Raw genomic sequence first — 22,238 nt, 5'->3', positions numbered from 1 at the left:
CTCGTGTTCCCTGGGCTCCTACTGATGACGTATCTGCCCGACGCGTTTCGTCTTATACGACTTTCTCAAGGGCTTCCCTTGAGAAAGTCGTATAAGACGAAACGCGTCGGGAATAATCATAAACTGGAGCTCAGTGGCTTACTGTGGCCCCTTGACCCAGAATGTCCAGTGGCTTCACAAAGTGTAAGACACTTTCCAGGAAGGAAAAATAAAAAACCAGTAGGGTGAAGATAGGATGCAACAGCCGCTGCCCCAAAGAGCTTCCACTTTCCCATACATGAGAAAATATACATTGCTGCTTGCAAATAACTCCACTCACAAGTGCACACGACCAGACAAGCTTGGTGCCTGGGGCTCATTTCTAAAGCAGCTCATAGAATAGGACTGAGCCCCTACTTGCACAGTGTGGGATTCACAAGCACTCTGTATAGTGGCCACTTATCTCTGCTGGGAGAGAGACTTGCAGGTATTCTGCATCTTTCCAGTCTGTGCCTACAAAGATGTCATCTTGCACTTTAAAGGATAAGTAAACCTTAAAAATAAGTGAATGTAAAATTACACCAGGGTGTAAGGGCATAATAACTACATACTTACAGAGAACAATGCAGTTCCTGCATGTTTGCATTCATGTATCAGAGTATGAGCTGGTTAAAAATAAGCTGATGTGCTGTAAGAGCTCTACTGCATGAAAGAGAAACTGCTGACCCTCATGGACCCGCCCCCCCTTGGGACTAGTCCAATTGCCATTTTGGAGTCAGAAAGGAATTTTTTCCCCCTCTGAGGCAAATTGGAGAGGCTTCAAATGGTTTTTTTGCCCTCCTCTGGATCAACTAGCAGCTAACAGGCAGGTTATACAGGGCCGGATTTACATAGCGGGCGTCCGCTGACATTCATGCCCCCCCATCCCCTCCCTTTTATTCTGGAAAATGGGGATTGGTGCAGTGGAAATTTAAAAAACGATTGTATCTCTGCGCATCCTTCGTGTTTCGGAATGGGTGTGGTTGGACAGCATGCCGCCCCCTAAAATACTGCCACCCTAGGCCCAGGCCTTGGTGGCCTTACCACAAATCCGGCCTTGAGGTTATATATAGACTTAAAAGGTTGAACTTGATGGACGCGTGTCTTTTTTCAAACTAATTTACTATGTTACTGACCAAAGGCTGGGCGAAAAACTCCAAAAACGTTCTCCCCTGACCCCTATAAGAATTGTCTGAAAGCTTCAGCACCAGTTTATGCCAAATTACACTGCCAAGGAGAAGTGTAGATGCTTGCAGGCTATTCTCAGCGGGCACTTTTGGTGTTTTCAGCCTAAAAAAAAAGGTATCAACTTCCCATTGCACTTAAGGTGGCCATACATGGAGAGATCCGCTCGTTTGGCGACCCTCCAATATGCCCACCTTGAGGTGGGCAATATCGGGCAGATCCAATCGTGGGCCCTAGGGCCCAACGATCGGATCCTAACTATGCCTAATGGGCGGTCGGATCGCGGGACAGCATCAACGAATAGATGCGGCCGCGATCCGACGGGATTTTTTGTCCCATCCGATTGAGATCTGCCCGACTTTCGGCCAGATCTCGATCGGTGAAGCCCGTCGGGGGGCCCCATACACGGGCCAATAAACTGCCGACACGGTCTGTCAGCAGCTTTTATCGGCCTGTGTATGGCCACCTTTACGCTACAGTCTATGGATGGAAAAGAAGTGAAAGATAAACCCTACCTATATAACCAGGCCATATATTCTCTGCTCTATTTGTTTGCTGTCCTTATCTATTGCACTCTGCTATATGGCTCAGCTATTAGCCTTATCTTATAGGACAGATACAAACAATAGAATTGCTCGCTATTCTCTTCTCAGATTCTTCACAGGAAAGGCTTTGCCACAAGGCTGTTATCACCCAGCAATCAGTAATGATTGTCCTGGGGAGGATCATGCAAATGCAGGCCATGCAGCTGCAGCAGGTGGTGGAAAGACAGCAGACAGGCAAAGGAGAGTGACACAATCTACACCCTGAAATCAGCCGTTTGGCTGTCTCCATGTTCCCTGCTATACCTCTTGTGCTCATCCTACTTACACCTGCTCTCCTGCAGTCACACAATTTTTGGACCCACCAAGGGCAGCTCAGCAATCAGAATGTCTCTCCTGTAGAATTAAAACACTTGTAACAGAAGGGGTCCAAAATCACTTCCATGACAGGGGCCCTGTTTTGGTTTCGGTTAAATCCAAGGCAGTAGGGCGAGTATGTCAGTGGGTCACTGACTTGTGCTTGATGGAGAGTCCCAGCCACTCTGGATTAAACCAAATGCTAATTCTAATCCTAAATGGCTAATTCTAATGCAGGCTACACACATCAATCTGACCGTAAAAACTTGGTCATTTTCTAAAACACATATGGCCATTAATACATGTCTGCCATTATTCTGAATTGCTGCGCAAGCTGAACACTAGGGATGTAGCGAACGTCGGAAAAAAAGTTCGCGAACATATTCGCGAACTTGCGCAAAAATGCGAGCGGTTCGCGAACGGTTCGCGAACCCCATAGACTTCAATGGGAAGGCGAACTTTAACATCTAGAAAAGACATTTCTGGCCAGAAAAATGATTTTAAAGTTGTTTAAAGGGTGCAACGACCTGGACAGTGGCATGCCAGAGGGGGATCAAGGGCAAAAATGTATCTGAAAAATCTGCCTGTGTGTGCTTGGAAGAGATAGTGTAGGGGGAGAGCTGTTAGTGATTTCAGGGACAGATGATAGTAAGTTTGCTGGCTAGTAATCTGCTTGATACTGCTCTGTATTGGAGGGACAGAAGTCTGCAGGGATTTGAGGGACATTTTAGCTTAGGTAGCTTTGCTGGCTAGTAATCTACTGTTCTCTTTAAACAACTGCCATACGTTGACCTTGTAGGCATTGTTTGCCCAGTTTTTTGGACGCAGCCACTGAAGCACAGTTGCCATAAAAAATATGCCATATAAATGCTGAAAATAGTAATTTTTTGCCATACGTTGACCTTGTAGACATTGTTTGCCCAGTTTTTTTGGTTGCAGCCACTGAAGCACAGTTGCCAGAAAAAATATGCCATATAAATGCTGAAAATAGTCATTTTTTGCCATACGTTGACCTTGTAGGCATTGTTTGCCCAGTTTTTTTGGTCGCAGCCACTGAAGCACAGTTGCCAGAAAAAATATGCCATATAAATGCTGAAAATAGTAATTTTTTGCCATATACGTTGAGTCAACGTATGGCAAAAAATGACTATTTTCAGCATTTATATGGCATATTTTTTCTGGCCTCTGTGCTTCAGTGGCTGCGGCCAAAAAAACTGGGCAAACAATGCCTACAAGGTCAACGTATACACTACTACAGCGGTGGATACGGATTACGTAAAATATGTGAATGCTGCTTGAAAAAAGTGACTCCGGTGTTTTTTCTGGAGACGGTAATATTATGGATATTTAGACAGAATGTGAACAAGGTCACACAGCTAGATGGCGGGTTGAAGAAAACAGTGTGCAAATAATGCCTACAAGGTCAACGTATACACTACTACAGCGGTGGATACGGATTACGTAAAATATATGAATGCTGCTTGAAAAAAGTCACTCCGGTGTTTTTTCTGGAGACGGTAATATTATGGATATTTAGACAGAATGTGAACAAGGTCACACAGCTCGATGGCGGGTTGAAGAAAACAGTGTGCAAATAATGCCTACAGGGCAAATAATGCCTAAAAGGTCAACTTATACACTACTACAGCGGTAGTAAAATAAAAAAAGTAAAATAAAAAAAAAATGAATATTAAAAAAAAAAAATTAAAGTTGGTGCTGCTGAACTACTAGGAGCAGCAGATTAGCACACCAGTCCCACTCCCCAACACTGCTAGACTAATAGCACTGGGCTCTTATAGTAGTAGTAGTAGTAGTAGTAGTAAAACAACAAAAAAATAAATAAAAGCAGTCCTTACAAGGACTACTGTTATTGCAGCAGTCAGCAGATGAGATCAGAAGCAGGACAGCTGCCCACTGCAGCTACATACAGAGCACTGCAGTAGAAGGTAGATTACTAGCCAGCAAAGCTACCTAAGCTTAAATGTCCCTCAAACCCCTGCAGACTTCTGTCCCTCCAATAACAGAGCAGTATCAAAACGATTACTAGCCAGCAAACTTTCAACTGTCCCTGAAATCACTAACAGGCAGCAGCTCTCTCCCTACACTATCTCTTCAGCACACACAGGCAGAGTGAAAAAACGCTGCAGGGCTTCGGTTTTTATAGGGAAGGGGAGTGGTCCAGGGGAGAGCTTCCTGATTGGCTGCCATGTACCTGCTGGTCTGGGGTGAGAGGGCAAAAAAAAGCGCCAACAATGGCGAACCCAAAATGGCGAACGTCGCGCGACGTTCGCGAACTTCCGGCGAGCGCGAACACCCGATGTTCGCGCGAACAAGTTCGCCGGCGAACAGTTCGCGACATCTCTACTGAACACCCACATCTAGAGGCAATTTAGATGCCAGGGTATCTAGGGGTAAGTTACAGCATCCACATTTCTTTCCCGGGACTATTTACGGCAGACACAGTGCTGGGCTTTCAACACAACCACGGATTAAAGGAAAAGTAATACAAATATAATGCAGTGTTGCCCTGCACTGGTAAAACTGCTGTGTTTGCTTCAGAAACACTACTATAGTTTATATAAATAAGCTGCTGTGTAGCAATGGGGGCAGCCATTCAAAGAAGTAAAGTCTCAGGTTACACAGCAGATAAGCTCTGTAGAACATAATGGTGTTATCTGTTATCCACTATTTAACCTGTGCCTTATAGCGTTTTTCAATTTCCGCCATTGCTACACAGCAGCTTGTTTATATAAACAATAGTAGTGTTTCTGAAGCAAACACACCAGTTTTACCAGTGCAGGGCAACACTACATTGTGTTTTTATTACTTTAAAACACTTTAATTTTTTGATGTTACTTTAAGGAGAGCCTCCCAGTTGGGTCACTTTGGCTAAAACCATCGGGAGCAACTAATGTTCCCAGCCAGTAAGAAAGGAGCCACTAATTGCCAAACATGTCAGAAGCCCAGTTTTTATACTTTATTAGAGGTAGGGCTGCTTTTATTCTGAGGGAAAGAAGGTACCGGTAGATATTGACCCTCTAGCATCACAAACATGATTTTTGTTATTTGATACAGCATTGAGATTTCCAGCATGAGGCTCTCAGACTGTTCTTCAAATGAAATGGTTTCTTCTTACATGACCTAATCAGGGCTCTTCAAAAGCCTACAATTTGGGTCTAGGTTGGTGGATCTGCTGGGGGTGCATGTGCCGGCTGCAAAAGGACAGACCAAATAAGATTTGTGAACTGGGGGATCTTTTTGTTTTGTAGACTGGATGCGGCCTCCCTCACTGGCTGTATACAGTTCTGTCTCTCCATTGTTCCCCCCTGGGAATCCACGGCAAAGGCATAGAATCTTTATAAGACTGAGACTGTCTTTGTCCCACTGTTGTTCTATCCATCCGGATATTTGGCCAGTGGACTGGGGGGGGGGGGGTTTGGTTCTGTATGAGTGTAATGTAATTGTAATGTTAGTCTAAATTATGTTCATATTCTGCTGTAAAAAAAAACAAAACAACCCTCAATCTTGAGTGAGTTGAGGTGCATTTTTAGTTTACTGAAAGAGCCAAATTCCCAGTTAGAAGACCAAGAATCTGATGATCTTTTGCTACCCCTGTTAAGGTCCGACCTTGCCTCATGGGTAGAGCCCACCCTTCAATGTCTAGCTTCTATATGATCTGATATCAAACTGTAGCATATAATCTGCGAGAACAGCGATGAAACCAATCTCCCCAAACACCTTCCCTGACTCTGCGCTGACTTAAAATGAAAAATCACTGGCACTAATCACATGCGGCGTATTGTTTTCCGAAGTCGCCCGAAGTTTCCTTGTGAGGCAACTTCGGAAAACGAATCGCAGCATGTGATTAGTGCCGGCGATTTTTCATTTTAAGCCAGCGCAGAGTGAGGGAAGGCGTTTGGGGAGATTAGTCACCAGGCGACCAAATCTCCCCAAAACGCCCAGTGTGGCCTTTCCCTAAGGGTAGGGGCACACGGGGAGATTAGTCGCCCGCGATTTTTAAAAGCAATTTTGGCGACACGTTTTTCGTTTTGTCTTGGCATGCAGCTACATGCAAACCACCAGCTGTTATGCACATATGTGATTTGAGATCGCCTGTAGCTCCAAAACGCACAGAGCAATTTGTCAGAAATAGCATGTACATAGAGAAGTACTGAAATCTCCTACAAGCATACACACACAGAGATTAGAAGCCGCAATAGTATGTAAGTTCTTGCACTGGAGTAATGACGTGGAGACAACACGCAGAGGAAATGACCGGCTCTTGCGTGTGAGGAGAACGTAGCGCGAAGCACTATGGGATATAAATCAATTGGAATCAAAAGTCACGCAAAATCTTTCCTGCACGATCGCCTTGTCGCACTGACTTTTTTAAAAATAACCCTAAGGCTAGGGCTATACAATTCCACGCAGAGGGGCATATTTATCAAAAAGTCAAGTTAGAGATCACCACAGTCCGCTAGCATGAAATACCGCCTCTATTCATTTCTATTGGATTTTTAAAGGTGTATTTATCAAATGGTGAACTTTCACTTTCACCCATTGATAAATATTCTTTTAAAAATCCCATAGAAATGAATAGAGAGAGGCGGTATTTCATGCTAGCCGACTGTGGTGATCTCTAACTTGACTTTGATAAATATACCCGAGAGGATCCGCTCCTCCACTGCTGCCCTTCTGGCCGATGCACCTGCACCCGGAAACATTACCGCCACACAGGTGCAGACAGACTTGGTGTATATCGTTGTGAAGTACAAAATCTCGTGGTTCAGCGCTGAAATTCACGGTGTCGGCCTGCACCCAAACAGAGGTAATGTTTCTGGGTGCACGCGCTTCGGGCAGAAGCAGATTCTCAGCCTGCAATTCTCAACAGGATGAGATCGAACTTGTCAAGCCCTAGATTTAAGCTGGCTATAGACGCAGAGGTACTATTGTATGAAACAATGGTTTGTAAGATTTTCGGACAGTTGTGGATTGTCCCGACATTTTTTTGTGCCATGGCGATCTGACGTTGAGTCGATGGGACAGGTTAAAAGATTTATATTGGCTACTGATTATATCTCTGCGTGTATTCCCTATACAATATCAATAGGAGACTGTCACTACTATTTGTCGGACATAACTTTCGTAAGATTGCTGCCTGTCAATTTACTGCCTGAGCATCATGTGATTTGTTCTCTTTACTACTTTATATTAATTTGAATGGTCAGTTGCAGGTCAGAAGATTGGAATGGGCGATCGTTTGTCCAACATAATAATCTGCATGTCTATGGCCAGCTTTAGCCAGAGCTAGGCTGATGCAGCCTCTCAAGAGTAAAAAGAGATAAGTAAAGTATCAGCGAGTTGGGGGCGGTTGAGATTGGGTGTATGAATGGATGCACCATGCACATTAACAGGACTATATACAGATGTCCAAACAAAATAAGGCTTGTATTCAAAATGTGCCCTGCCTAGTCTCATAATTTAAACTTTACTTATTGTTTCCATGATAAAGTACTAATGTGTCTATGTTTAGTTTTACCATTTACTGCCTCCCTCTGGAATCAGATAATGAGTTTGTCATTAACAAGCCCCTCCCTTCTGCTAATTGCTGCATGTGTCTCAAAATTAGGGCAAAGGCTGGAGCAAATGAGTGCCCTACACTAGTGATGTGTGGGCTGGACCGACACCCACGGGTCTACCTGCGGGTGGGGCGGGTTCGGGCCGACCTCGCACTCTTCCTCTCGGGTGGCGGTTGAGCTCTTCTCTTGCTCTCCCCGGGTTCATTTTTTTATAGACGCTAAACTTGTTTGCCCCACCCTTTTGTGACATCATCGGTGGGGCAGGTCTATAAAGGCAACGCGAAAGTCGGATGCGTGCGGGCCAAGGGAGGGCGGGTTAGGGTTAGTTGCGGGTCGGGGAAATCCCAACCCGCACATCACTACCCTTACACCACCCGAAGTGCCACCCCTCCTGCACTTACCTTTTCTGCTCTCTGATAAGGTTGAGGAGGAGCCCCATTGCTAATGCAGAGAGCAAAACTCATGGTGGTGCAGGTATGGGATAAAAATGCTTGGAAAATCAACCACAAACAGGCAAAAGAGCTCACAGACAGAAGGTCATCTTTCATTGACCTTACAGAGGGAATATACTGAATTGACTGAATATTTTAAAGGGGTTGTTCACATTTGAGTTAACTTTTAGTATGACGTTGAGAGTGATATTCTGAGACAATTTGCAATTGGTTTTCATTTATTATTATTTGTGGTTTTTGAGTTATTTAGCTTTTTATTCAGTTGCAGGTTGCTAGGGTTTAAATTACCTTAGCAACCATGCATCGATGTGAATAAGAGACTGGAATATGAATAGGAGAAGGCCTGACTAGTAAGATGAGTGATAAAGTGTCAATAACTATAAATGTGCAGCCTTACAGAGCATTTGTTTTTAGATGGGGTCAGTGACCCCCATTTGAAATCTGGAAAAAGTCAGAAGATAATGGCAAATAATTCAAAAACTATAAAAATAAATAAATAATGAAGACCAATCAAAAAGTTTCTTAGAATTACTCATACTATAATATGCATTAAAAGTTGGATGAAAAGAAGGTGAACAACCCCTTTTACTGCTGCCTTCTCCTGCCTCACCATCAATTGTTCTAAAGGTCCAGAGATATGGACTGATTCCAGAGTGAGAAGAGTGATTTCAATTTCACTGTTCTGCACTGTTAATTGCAGGAAATAACAGAAACCATGGGTGTTTTAAGCAATAAGCACTGTGCATTTTCATTTCAGGGCGGGGGGAGGTCACGGGGTGAAGAGATTTAGGAAACCACGACGATCAGGTCTGGGCCCACCGGGTTTTTTTCCCTGTGACCCGTTGGCCCAGCGCAATGCTACTTTTTAGGGGCAGGTGGTTAGGAGAAAAAATAGGATCAGAAAGCTAGTTTCTATGGTGACCAATAATGCTATCTCTTCATTGGCTGGAGGGTGTGTTTAGTAATCTGAGCTGAAAAGAACTGAGCATGCTCATAAATCAAAAGACAGAGCAAATACCTGAGGGAAGGGGACCAGTGGGTTAGAGGAGGAGAAGGATTTCTAAGTGATTAAGGGGATGCTGCAGACTTACTGTTAACCATTTGAGTGGCAGGTATCTAATGATTTCAAAGAGGCTATTCACTGATTACATTTTTGTGGAGGGATTTTACATGTCCTTTAAAATGACCAAATAGAACAAATAAAATTGACAGTGAATGTGAGGGGTAGTGGGGAGGAACTGAGGCTCCTTTCTCTTCTGTACTTGCCAATTTCCAAGTGCCTAGATGGGGAAATATCCATTAACATTATTAGTTTGTGGCCAAGATCTTGAGAGGCCTCTTTATATGTCATCATTCATTTCTAATCATCTCTGTGTGAGACTGGCACACAGCAAGGAAAATTCTGGGCAGCACTGCAGTAAATAAATCCACGTGTTCTGCATGAAATATAAACCCTGTCCTTCTGTGTTACTGCTTGTGTTAGGGAAAGTGAATGGTACAGGTATGGGACCTGTTTTCCAGATAACAGATCTTTCCGTAATTTGGATCTATCTCACCCATAAGTCTACTAGAAAATCATGTAAACATGAAATAAACCCAATAGGTTGGATTTGCTTCCGATAATGATTCGTTATTTCTTAGTTGGGATCAAGTAATATGTACAGGTATAGGATCTGTAAACCAGAAACCCTTTATCCAGAAAGTTAGAATTATAGAAATGTCATCTCCTACAGAATCCATTTTATCCAAATAATCCAAATATATAAACACAATTTCCTTTTTCTCTGCAATAATAAAACAGTAGCTTGTACTTGATCCCAACTAAAATATAATTAATCCTTATTGGATTCTTAAGGATGAAGATCCAAATTACGGAAAGATCGTTATCCGGAAAACCCCAGGTCCCGAGCATTCTGGATCCAAGGTCCTGAGCATTCTGCATTACAGGTCCCATACCTGTACTGTTTTATTATTACAGAGAAAAAGGAAATAGTTGTTTTAAATTTGCAATATTTGGATAAAATGGAGTCTATGGCCTTTCTGGAATTTCAGAGCTTTCTGGATAACTGGTTTCCAGATAACAGATTCCATACCTGTATATACCAGAAAAGAGCGCATTTCTCCTTTAAGGTACCATGAATATTTCTTCATTTCCTCACTTGAATCTGTTATGTAATTGAACTTATAAAGAGAGTATTATAATACATCAGCGCACTTAAATATACTTATTTTAATCATTGAACATTTCAGGAAAGATCTCAATCACTCACACTAGGGGCTGTAAACCATTTCTAGAATGGAGAATTGCCGAGCAGGATTTCCTTACCAAGGAGAGGGGGCAGAAATGAAGTAAATCAGGCATGTCCCACCCTATGGCAATCCAGCGCTTGTTCAATCCTGCACCCACACTAGTCCTGAAACGATGTAGTGGGAGCCTAGAGAACTGACTTGTGTTATATTGTTTCATGAGTCACAGGAGAGAAAGGGACAGACAAATCCAAACCTCCCAACACATTTTGGAAATAAAAAGAGGGACAAACAAATTTGCCGTGCTGCAAAAATTTTTTGACCACATCATGTTCATTTTATAAAATTTGGCAGGTTATGAAAGTTTGAACATATTTCTGTGTTTTTTTTTTCAGTTATTACAGTTTTGCTAATTAAGGTGAATTGCCCTTTAAGATGTGAGTCTAACTTTTCCCAAGGGACCTCCTTATCTAAATTGTTACAATTACTAATTTGCTTATCGCAAAATGGTTACAAAGTATCTTATTTGCACCTGTTAGGTGTTCTGGGCTCTCTGCCAGAAGCCAATTAAGTTAGAAACTTTGTATCTTTTTCTGGCTGTTCAGTGCAGAGAAAAACTGGACTTTCCAGTACAAATGAGGGACTGCGAGTTGAGCTGTCAAAAGCGGAACTGTCCCGCTGAAAACGGGACAGTTGGGAGGTATGCAAATCACACGTCTTAGTGCAATGACAATGTTTCCAATTCATTTTAAAGCCACTGGAAATTTGCTTAGAATTAGGGATGCACCGAATTCGGCCTGAACCCCCGAATCCTTCGCAAAAGATTCGGCCAAATACCGAATCTGAATCCTAATATGCAAGGGGAAAAGGGGAAACTTTTTTACTTCCTTGTTTTATGACAATAAGTCATGCGATTTCCCTCCCTGCCCCTAATTTGCATATGCAAATTAGGATTCTGATTCGGTTTGGCTGGGTAGAAGGATCCACTCGAATCCGAATCCTGCTGAAAAAGCCCGAATCCTGGCCGAATCCGGAACCGAATCCTGGATGCATCCCTACTATCCCTATTATATTTTTTTTTCACCATGCAGTTTGTGGGTGGAATTGCCCATTAAAGGGGAAGTGCTGCCTCTGAGTAAGTGACAGGCATGATTAGGAAGTGTCGGGCTAATTACCTGCACATTGCCAAATGCTAGTGATCACACAGCGGGCTTCCTTTGTGAACATGTGGTGCTTCTTTAAACACAACTCAGTTTTGTTGGAGTCATGGAAATGCGCACCCCCTGTTCCTCCCAGCCACATTCAATTAGAAGGAACATTTAGACGGCTGAAACCAATGAAAAAGAAACCCTCCAGCCAACTGGCTGATCACATGACCCTGTGTTTTTTCGTTTTTTTCCACTGGAAAATCCTAGGATCTTCAGGAAACACAATAAGAAACAAAAAAAAGTTGCGCCATGCAAATAAACTGCCAACGTGGGAAAGGTTTGATCACTGATGGTGGAAGCCGTTTGGGGGATTATTTGTGTAGTGGGAATGGAGTGCAGCTGGGCACATCAGGATAAGACTTCTCCGTTTCAGCGCAGGCAATTACAAATCACAATTACATGCGAGAGCTGTTCTGCTCTTTTGGGAGTGTTCTTGCCAACTGGATGGGACTCTCACACATTAAGTATTATTATCCAGTGTTTATTCTGCAAACAGCAAAGGTGCCATCTAGTGGTGAAACATGGCAATTACATGCTTGCCAAATGGTCGTTCTTTCTAGGGATGCACGGAATCCAGGATTCTGCCTTTTCTAGCCGGATTCACATTCGGCCGAACCGAATTCTAACTTTTTGTCACAAAACCAGGAAGTAAAACATGTTTTTTCCACTTTTTTTTCTCCCCTTCCCTAATTTGCATATGCAGATTTATGAAGGATTCAGGGCTGAATCCCGAATAGTTGATTCGATGCATCCCTAGTTCTTTCAAAGGGCAATCAAGATACCCAAGGGTGAATTAGAGTTATCATAATTAAAAATTATAGATCCCATTTTTATCAAGCTTCGCAAATGAAAATAAATTCATACCCAGAGGAAAATAACCAAAGCAGAAAGATATCTATCCATTGCAGAAAGACAATAAGCTCCCAGGATTCATTGCTGCTATACTCAAGATTACAGAGATGATACATCAGACCCTGCCCCAGTGAAGCTTACAATCTAAAGTCTCTATCTCATAGACATTCATGGAGTGGCTCCTGGAGTCATAGACATAACCAATACTGGAGCTGTTGGATGACCCACCAGCCTATACCTATACCATTGGCCAATACTTTAAAGGGGTGATTCACCTTTAAGTTAATGTTTACTATTTTATAGGCCAATTAGTCTTTATTTTTTTAAATCATTTGTCTTTTTTTCTGACTATTTCCATCTTTCAAATGGGGGTCACTGACCCCATCTAAAAAAACAAATGCTCTGTAAGGCTACACATTTATTGTTATTGTTACTTTTTATGACTCATCTTTCTATTCAGGCCTCTCCTATTCATATTCCAGTCTCTTATTCAAATCAATGCATGGTTACTAGGGTCATTTGGATCCTAGCAACCAGATTGCTGAAATTGCAAACTGGAGAGCTGCTGAATTAAAAGCCGCTATTTTGGATTCGGCCGAACCCCCAAATCCTTCGCAAAAGATCCAACCGAATACTAAACCGAATCCGAATTTGCATATGCAAATATTTTTTACTTCCTTGTTTTGTGACGAAAAGTCATGCGATTTTCCTCCCCACCCTAATTTGCATATGCAAATTAGGATTCAGATTCGGTTCGGCCTGGCAGAAGGATTCAGCCAAATCCAAATCCTGCTGAAAACGGCGAATCCTGGCCGAATCCTGGATTCGGTGCATCCCTATAAATAACTAAAAAACCATAAATAATAAAAAATGAAAACCAATTACAAATGGTGTCAGAATATCCCTCTCTACATCGTACTAAAAGTTAACTGAAATGTGTATGGCTCGGTCACCAGCAAGTCATTATGGTGCTGGTCCTGGGATGTTCCTATCTCAATGTGCTGCTGTGAGTAACAGCCCCTGTTTTCAAAAAGGAATCACGTGAAAAAAGGCTGGTGCTTATGCTTTTTTATAAGATTTTTACATTGTCTTATGGAAGTCAATGTCGGCCATGTTGGTCCCATGTGTTTTTCTGATGTTTGTAAACCAAAATTCGGCCAGGACCATCAGAGAAAACAAAAGCAAAATACAAGCAAATATTGTTTTCAAAGCCACCCAGACAATCAAGGACAGGCATTTCTAACCCAAAATCTCACACAAATTGGCCCATAGAGTCTCCTTAGAAATTTGAGCCGACTGACAATGAAGAGGAAAGAAGCAATGGAACCTCAACCTTGTGCAACCTGGACCTGTTGCTGATCCCAGGACGCCATTTGCACGTGAAACTAATGCACTGATGATGATTTTTCAAAGAGGCTGCTAATTTGTGACTGTATTGGTGCATTGTGCACATGTAGAGGACATGGCATTTTCCCCAAATGAAAGGGGTTGTTGACCTTTAAAATAACTTTTATTAGCAGTTGTCTATTTAGAAATGGACTGCGGCATGGCACAGGGGGAAGCAGTTCGGGGAGATTAGTCGCCCCAAAGAAGAGGCAATTAGTCACCAGGCAGGACCGCCATCAGAAATCACAGGGCCCCATACGACAAAATTTCCTGGGCCCACTGCAAGCCCCACCTACAGGTCCGCCCTCCCCACCCCACAGGTCCGCCCCCCACCACACAGTAAAAAAACAAAAAAAATATTGGTGGCTAGGGTTCCCACATGTTAATAAAAAATAAAAAGATATTGGTGGTCAGGGCCCTCCATAAAAAACATTTGTGGCCAGGGCACCCCCATTAAAAAATATTGGTGTCTAGGACCCCACATGAGAAAAAAAAATTGGTGGCCAAAATTGGTGGCCAGGCCCCACCCCCACATTATAAGAAAATTGGTGGCGAGGGCACCTTAAATGTACATGCCTTCCTGAAGTCAGCAGCTCTCAGAAAGATGGGGGGCCCAGCTAATCAAGTAAGTGTGGCGTGGGGGCCCCCCTTACCCTCGGGGCCCTCTACAACTCTCCCCCCTGTCCTCCCCGATGGCTGCCCTGTCACCAGGTGACTAAATCTCCCCGAATCGCCCAGTGTGACCTTACCCTAACAGAGCATGTTTTTTAGAAGGGGTCAGTGACCCCCATTTAAAAACTGGAAAGAGTCAGAAGAAGGCAAATAATTCAAAAACTATAAAAAATAAATAATGAAGGCCAACTGAAAAGTTGCTTAGAATTAGCTATTCTATAAAATACTAAAAATTAACTTAAAGGCGAGCCACCCCTAACCCCTTTAAGCCAAATCGGTGAGCGTAATGTTATTTACTTGCAAAGTTTAAAAGATTAGTGAATAGCAAGGCATTTGTCACACTCAGTAGTAGTGATGGGCGAATTTGCGCCGCTTCGCCGGAAAATGTGCGAAATTAGCGAAATGGCGAAAAATTCGCGAAACGGTTTTTTTTTTACGCCGGCGCCAGTTTTTTTTCGGCGAGGCGGAAAATTTTTTTTGCCGTCAGCGAATTTTTTCGGGCAAATTTTCGCGGGCGTTTCGCGAATTGATTCGCTGGCAGTGAATCGCGCAAATTTGCCGCAAATTCGTGCCTGGCGAATAAATTCGCCCATCACTACTCAGTAGCAATTTTTTAACTCGGGAAACAAATCTCCCCATGTAGTGTTGCCTTTAAGGGTTAAAGACACAGGACTATTCAAGTCTACATTTGTCTGTGCAATTAAATGATGATCACCTGGATTCTGGGTGCACTTCTGGGTCAGGAGATAAAATGGGAGCTGCTATTGAAATGAATGGAGGGTTCATATTTTGTCTACTTTCTATCGTGTTGGAAATGATTCGGGATAATGATATCTGATATAGAAAGTTATGATACCCCAGGAGGGCAACATCCACCGCAAGGGACCCCACTGAACTGACATAGATGTCCAGTTTATCCTCTCACTGGTTTTTATCTCCTTTTTGGGTAGATAGAAGCTAAAGCTGCCGCTTCCATCTCGACATAAGGATTTGCAGGATCACAGAGCCCCGGTAATTGCTGAGACTGATGCAGGATTTCTGTGCCTTGTCAAAGGAGGCTTGAAAGCAAATATCGAAATCCTTGCGCTGGTTAAAAAGCATTAAGGGATTTAACCGTTCTCTTATCTCCACTTCTCACAGGTTCATGCATACACACTGAGATCTCCTGACGCTCTTAATAACTAGCAAGGCTTCTTGTCTGCATGAATAACCAATCCCATCAGCATATGTTAGGGAGGGGGGAAAAAAACAGACGTAAAGGCTGCACTGCTATGTAAGGCAAGTAGCACTCAGTTAAGACATGCTGATATCAGTTATTGGGGTCAGACTCCAGAAAATTGAACAGTAACTTGGGGTTACTGTTCAAGGTTAAGCTTTGATATTCCCAGCATCAGCTGCTGAAAGACATAAGGGCTTCTGTCTGTAGACTGTAAGCTCTGCAGGGCAGGGACCTCCTTCCCACTGTGTCTCTTAAAACATAGCACTTAAGCTCTTTGTCCTGATATGAATTCTGTGTATATTTATTGTGTGATTATTCTTCCCCATGTATACTTTTATATAAATTATATATTGAATAAAGTACCCCCTCTTGTAAAATATAAGGATATTATAAGTTACCGTGGAGTTTCATAACCAGATAAAAACACGATGCCGAAGGCCGAGGTCATGGAACTCTGAGGTAACTTCTAATATCCTCATATTTTGCAACTGGGGGTACTTTATTTATTATAATACACAAGTTTCAGTGAGTCATGTGACAGAAATGACATCAGAACTCACCGTTTATATCTGATGACATCAGAACTCACCGTTTATAAGGATATAATTTACAAGATATTCATGGCTTTTGTGTATTATATAATTTTATGCACTGTACAGCAATGTGGCTCCTTAACATCACTTTACAAATAAAGTTATACATACATGTAAGGAGCAAGGGCAGATTAGAATAACAGGTACGGGATCCGTTATCTGGAAACACGTTATCCAGAAAGCTCCGAATTATGGAATGGAATTATGGAATGGAGTCTCCCACGGACTCCATAGTATCTAAATAATCCAGATTTTTAAACAGTATTTCCTTTTTCTCTGTAATAATAAAACAGTAGCTTGTACTTGATCCCAACTAAGATATAATTAATCCTTATTGGAAGAAAACCCAGCCTATTGGGTTTATTTAATGTTTACATGATTTTTTAGTAGACTTTAGGTATGAAGATCCCCGGCGGCAAACCTCCTCTTCTTCAGGGCGACTAATCTCCCGATCTGCCTCCCTTGCCTTCCCGCCGGCTAAAATGTAAATCGCCGGGGGGATGGCACTCGGAACGTTTAGTTTTCCGAAGTCGCCCGAAGTTTCCACGTGAGGCAAATCCGCTCCGAGTGCGATTTACATTTTAGCCGGCGGGAAGAGTATATTTGTCGCCGGGCGACTAATCTCCCCGAATCTGCCTGTGTGCCCTGACCATTAAGGCTAGTCCACATGAGGAGATTCGGGGAGATTTTGTCGCCTGGTGACTAATCGCCTCGTCTTTTGAGCGACTATAGAAAACGCATCGCCGCGTGTGCATTAGCGCAGGCAACTTTTCATTGTTGCCTATGGGGAGATAGTCGCTCAAAAGACGAGGCAATTATTTGCCAGGCGACAAAATCTCCCCGAATCTCCTTGTGTGGCCTTACCCTTAATGAACTCCTCTTTATCTGTAAGGGCTCTTACTAACGAGTGGTTGAAGCTGCGCTCCCCTGCGTTCCGTTTTTCTGCGTTCAGCCGCAGGGGAGCGCAGGAATAGACGCAAGTTCTTTTCAATGGGGCTGTACTCACACAGGCGCGTGTAGGCGCCTAACGCAGGAAAAATGCAGCATGTTGCGTCTCAACCTGCGTTCGGCGCCTACATGCGCCTGTGTGAGTACAGCCCCATTGAAAAGAACTTCATACGTCTATTCCTGCGCTCCCCTGCAGCTGAACGCAGAAAAACGGAACGCAGGGGAGTGCAGCTTTAACCGCTCGTGAGTAAGAGCCCTAAACCTTAAACCAGGCAGCAGCTTGAGCTTGTTTACACAGAGCTCATTATCCCTATTTAAACAAACTCTTCTGATTACAGGGGGTGGGAGAGGGGTAGTGCGGGTTAAAGCAATGGTCCATTTACACCAAGCTGTACATTAAGAGCATAGATGTGTGTGGGGGGGCATAAAAAGAATAAACAATTGCAAAGATTAATTCCGTAGCCCATAATAGCTTGCAATCTAAGTAACTGAATATAATGTATATTTCAGAAGAATAGGCAGACATTTTTCAGGCAAGTCCCATATATTTTTGCTCCTGTTCAACAAGGATATTGCCTTAGAAGCATTTAGGAATTACCAGGGTCAGTTTCTGTGAAAAAACCCCATGCAATAAAAACAATCATTTAGGGTAATATAATGAATTGCTGGGAATAAGGAGGTTTTCAATTCAAGGCAGGCAGTGTGTTTGGAAAGGGAAAGCCAATTAGGGTGTTATAAGGAGATAACAATGTCGGCAGTGTTCCTTTTCTCCCCACCAGCCAACACTCTGGAACATCAAGGGCAGAGGGGTCAGGGTTCCAGCTGGGGGAGCTAAATGGGCTTCTCCTGCAAGTCTCAGTGCTTTGCCGGGAGAGAATATATATATATGAGTGTAGCTCTCTCCCACTGTTTGTTATTGCTCACGCAGCTCAATGTAAATTCTACTTTGCTTTTCATCCTTTCTCCGTCAAATTTGTTGAAAATTAAAGCGATGCGGCAATGACTAAAACCTAGTTTGTGTGTCAACTTATAATGCTGAACGATGGTCAGACTAGACCCTGGTGCGGCCTGTTTAAAGGAACAGTAACACCAAAAAATTAAACTGATTTAAAGGAATGACAATATAATGTAGTTTTGCCCTCCCCTCATAAAAATGATGTATTTGCTATAGAAATACTACTATAGTTTATATAAACAAGCTTCTGTGTAGCCATGGGGGCAGCCATTCAAGCACAGGATACACAGTAGATAACAGATAAGTACTACTATAGTTTATATAAACAAGCTTCTGTGTAGCCATGGGGGCAGCCATTCAAGCACAGGATACACAGTAGATAACAGATAAGTACTACTATAGTTTATATAAACAAACTGCTGTGTAGCCATGGGGGCAGCCATTCAAGCACAGGATACACAGTAGATAGATGAGTTCTGAAGAATCCCATTGTATACTATATAGCTTATCTGTTATCTACTGTGTATCCTGTGCCTTTTCTCCCTTTTCAGTTTTGAATGGCTGCCCCAATGGCTACACAGCAGCTTGTTTATATAAACTATAGTAGTACTTATCTGTTATCTACTGTGTATCCTGTGCTTAAATGGCTGCCCCCATGGCTACACAGCAGCTTCTTTATATAAACTATAGTAGTACTTATCTGTTATCTACTGTGTATCCTGTGCTTGAATGGCTGCCCCCATGGCTAAACAGCAGCTTGTTTATATAAACTATAGTAGTACTTATCTGTAATCTACTGTGTATCCTGTGCTTCAATGGTTGCCCCCATGGCTACACAGCAGCTTGTTTATATAAACTATAGTAGTACTTATCTGTTATCTACTGTGTATCCTGTGCTTGACTGGCTGTCCCCATGGCTACACAGCAGCTTGTTTATATAAACTATAGTAGTACTTATCTGTTATCTACTGTGTACCCTGTGCTTGAATGGCTGCCCCCATGGCTAGACAGGAGCTTGTTTATATAAACTATAGTAGTACTTATCTGTTATCTACTGTGTATCCTGTGCTTAAATGGCTGCCCCCATGGCTACACAGCAGCTTCTTTATATAAACTATAGTAGAGTTACTGAAGCAAATACACCAGTTGCACCAGTGCAGCACAACAGTAAGTTATATTTTTCATTCCTTCAAACCAGTTACATTTTTTGGTGTTACTGTTCCTTTAATAACACGGGACTGCACATGCTACCGGATACTTTGTGAAAGGGGGAAATGGATCTTCCACCCAGTAATAGCAACTGGGTGGAAAAGGCAAAGAAATAACAACCAGAACACAACATTATTATTTAATGCGCACACAAGCTGTGGGTAACCAACTTTAAGTTAACTTTTATTACGTTATAGAATGACTAATTCTAAGCAATTTTTCAGCTGGCCTTAAGTTTTTTATTTTTTATGTATCGTTATTGCTACTTTTTACTACTCATCTTTCTATCCAGGTCTCATATTCCAGTCTCTTATTCAAATCAGTGCATGGTTGCTTGGGTAATTTGGACCCTAGCAACCAGATTGCTGAAATTTCAATCTGTAGAGCTGCTGAATAAAAAGCTAAATAACTCAAAAAACACAAATAATAAAAAAAAAAACCAATTGCAAATTATCTCAGAATATCACTCTATACATCATTCTAAAAATTAATTTAAAGGTGAACAATCTCTTTAAACCTATAAAATGTAATATTGAGGTCTTAAGGAAACTATTTACTGACTCCATTGTTATCAGATGTGGAGAAGGTCAGCACAATGGAAAATGAAAGTTGATCACAGAACATCTTTGGGCTGCAAACACCAGTACAAGCCCCAGTTATCTGGACTATAGGAGGCTTCTGGTGGGGAGGGGGTTATTAATAATAATGATAATAAGCCGGCAGGTAAAACAGGCAACATCTTAAAACAATATGCAGATGGTCTTCCTCATTAATTATTTGTGTTTTTGAATAATTTAACTTTAATTTAAACTGGTAACTGGTTGCTAGGGTCTCGCACCTTCACAAGCGATGAGAAAGATGACGAATTAAAAGTCTAATTATAACAGTATAATTGGTTGATGGGCATCAATGACCCTGACAACAATGTACAATTCCGGTTTAAGATGAACGGTGCATCTCACCCTGTAATATCAGCCACACTTTCACTTTGGTATAAACATAGGAAAGAGTACAATTTGATATCCCCCTTTCCTATGTTACAACCTTTCCTGACTTTCCCCCAAGTCTTGAACCTAAAGCCTTTGCAAGATGGGCTCAGTACAAGGGTAGAGAGCCAAGAATGGTAGATTTTCTAGAGAATGGTAAAATGATCAATTTAGGGGATATCCAAGAATTTGAATACATGGTGCTATTATCAACTGTATAATTTTCTAAAAGCACTGAAAATAAATCAAGATGAGATTGAAATGACCACATGGGAAAAAATATAAATATACAAAGCTGTCCCCGATTTAAGGAGGAAAATATTGATAAATACACACAAAACTTCTAGAGCTTCATAAGTTAGAGAAATGTTATACAAACTTACAATTAGGTGGTATTACACTCCTGAAAAGCTACACAGGATCTTTACAGCTTTCACAGGGAAATGCTGGAGATGTAACTCGGAGATAGGAACCTACAAACATATCTGGTTTACATGTCCGGGTATTATCCCATATTGGATAAATGTGGTTGCTCGGATAAATAAAATAACAAGATCTAAATTACACCATTCAAATATTATTTTATTACTGTTCCACATCGATAGCAGACAGAACAAAACGATAACAGATAGACTAACATTACACCTCTTACACGCAGCAATTGCTATGATACCAAAAAAATGGACACTACAGACATCACCTTTAGAAATCGAATGGAGTAATCTAGTAGAAGAAACTACTAGATTGGAGGAAATTACGAGTTTACTGCATATTAATATATTACAATATTTTCAGACGGTTGGATGGTTAGAGAATTTTAAAATTGGTTGAATAAACTGGGTAAGGTATAATGGACTAGCTTAAAATTGGTCTGTCAGTCATAATACTATACAAAGGTGACTTGATGTGAATCATTGTTACTCAATCAGTCAATACTCTGTTTTGGATGTATTTGATGTGTATTTATCTAAAGGTGGCCATACACGGATAGATCCGCTCGTTTGGCGATGTCACCAAACGAGCGGATCTCCCTCCGATATGCCCACCTTGAGGTGGGCAATATCGGGCTGATCCGGTCGTGGGCCCTAGGGCCCAACGATCGGATCCTAGCGTTCGCCAAACGGGCGGTCGGATCGCGGGACCGCATCAACGAACAGATGCGGCCGCGATCCGACGGGATTTTTAATCCCATCCGATCGAGATCTGGCCGACTTTCGGCCAGATCTCGATCGGGGAAGCCTGTCGGGGGCCCCCATACACGGGCCAATAAGCTGCCGACTCGGTCTGTAGGCAGCTTTTATCGGCCCGTGTATGGCCACCTTTATTTATTCCCTTTTTCCCTTCTGTACCCATCCCTTCTTTTTTAATTAAAATCAATAAAGAGAGATTTATAATAAAAAAAAAAAAAAATGAAGAACGGTGCAAAGCAAAAATGGTAATTAGCAAAAAAAAAAAAAAAAAAAAGAAAAGCCCTGGAGATTGTCTCAGAGTATCAATGACTACATTCTGCTAGAAGCCATTAATGAAGAAGTGAATGAGCGGACAATCTTACCTCGAGGTCATCCAGGGATCGAGTGATGCTGAACCTTTTAGATCTTCCAAACGACCTTCTACCAGAAGAGCGCTGTGGGGCCTGAGCCAAGTGGGAAGTTTTGGAGCTCTAAAAATATATAAAAATTCAGTATTACTAAATGATATTAAAATCTAGAGGTTATCCATGGCACCCATGCAATGACATACCCCTGCAAGTTTATTAACAATAACAAAATTCTTCAGTAAGGGAAATGGCACACGGGGATTTGTTGACTACAGTGAAAATTCATTATCACA

The 22,238-nt window shown here is 42.1% G+C and overlaps 1 protein-coding gene across 5 annotated transcripts in view; it reads right to left on the bottom strand.

Annotated features, from left to right (window-relative positions):
* Positions 1-22,238, bottom strand: part of rgs12.L (regulator of G-protein signaling 12 L homeolog) — a 104,826-nt gene that overhangs the window by 58,897 nt on the left and 23,691 nt on the right. For all 5 annotated transcript variants that reach the window (XR_005966503.1, XR_005966504.1, XR_005966502.1 and 2 more), the window contains exon 3: positions 21,961-22,068. Coding sequence is in view for 2 of the 5 variants with exons in the window: in XM_018228333.2 (XP_018083822.2) it covers positions 21,961-22,068 (108 nt within the window). In the remaining 3 variants the exon portion in view is untranslated. The remainder of the gene's footprint in view (positions 1-21,960; positions 22,069-22,238) is intronic.

This window comes from Xenopus laevis, chromosome 1L, assembly GCF_017654675.1.
Source record: "Xenopus laevis strain J_2021 chromosome 1L, Xenopus_laevis_v10.1, whole genome shotgun sequence".
NCBI classification, from domain to species: domain Eukaryota; kingdom Metazoa; phylum Chordata; class Amphibia; order Anura; family Pipidae; genus Xenopus; species Xenopus laevis.
The sequence above is the reverse complement of the archived record's forward strand: the minus strand, read 5'-3'. Positions and strand labels throughout refer to the sequence as shown.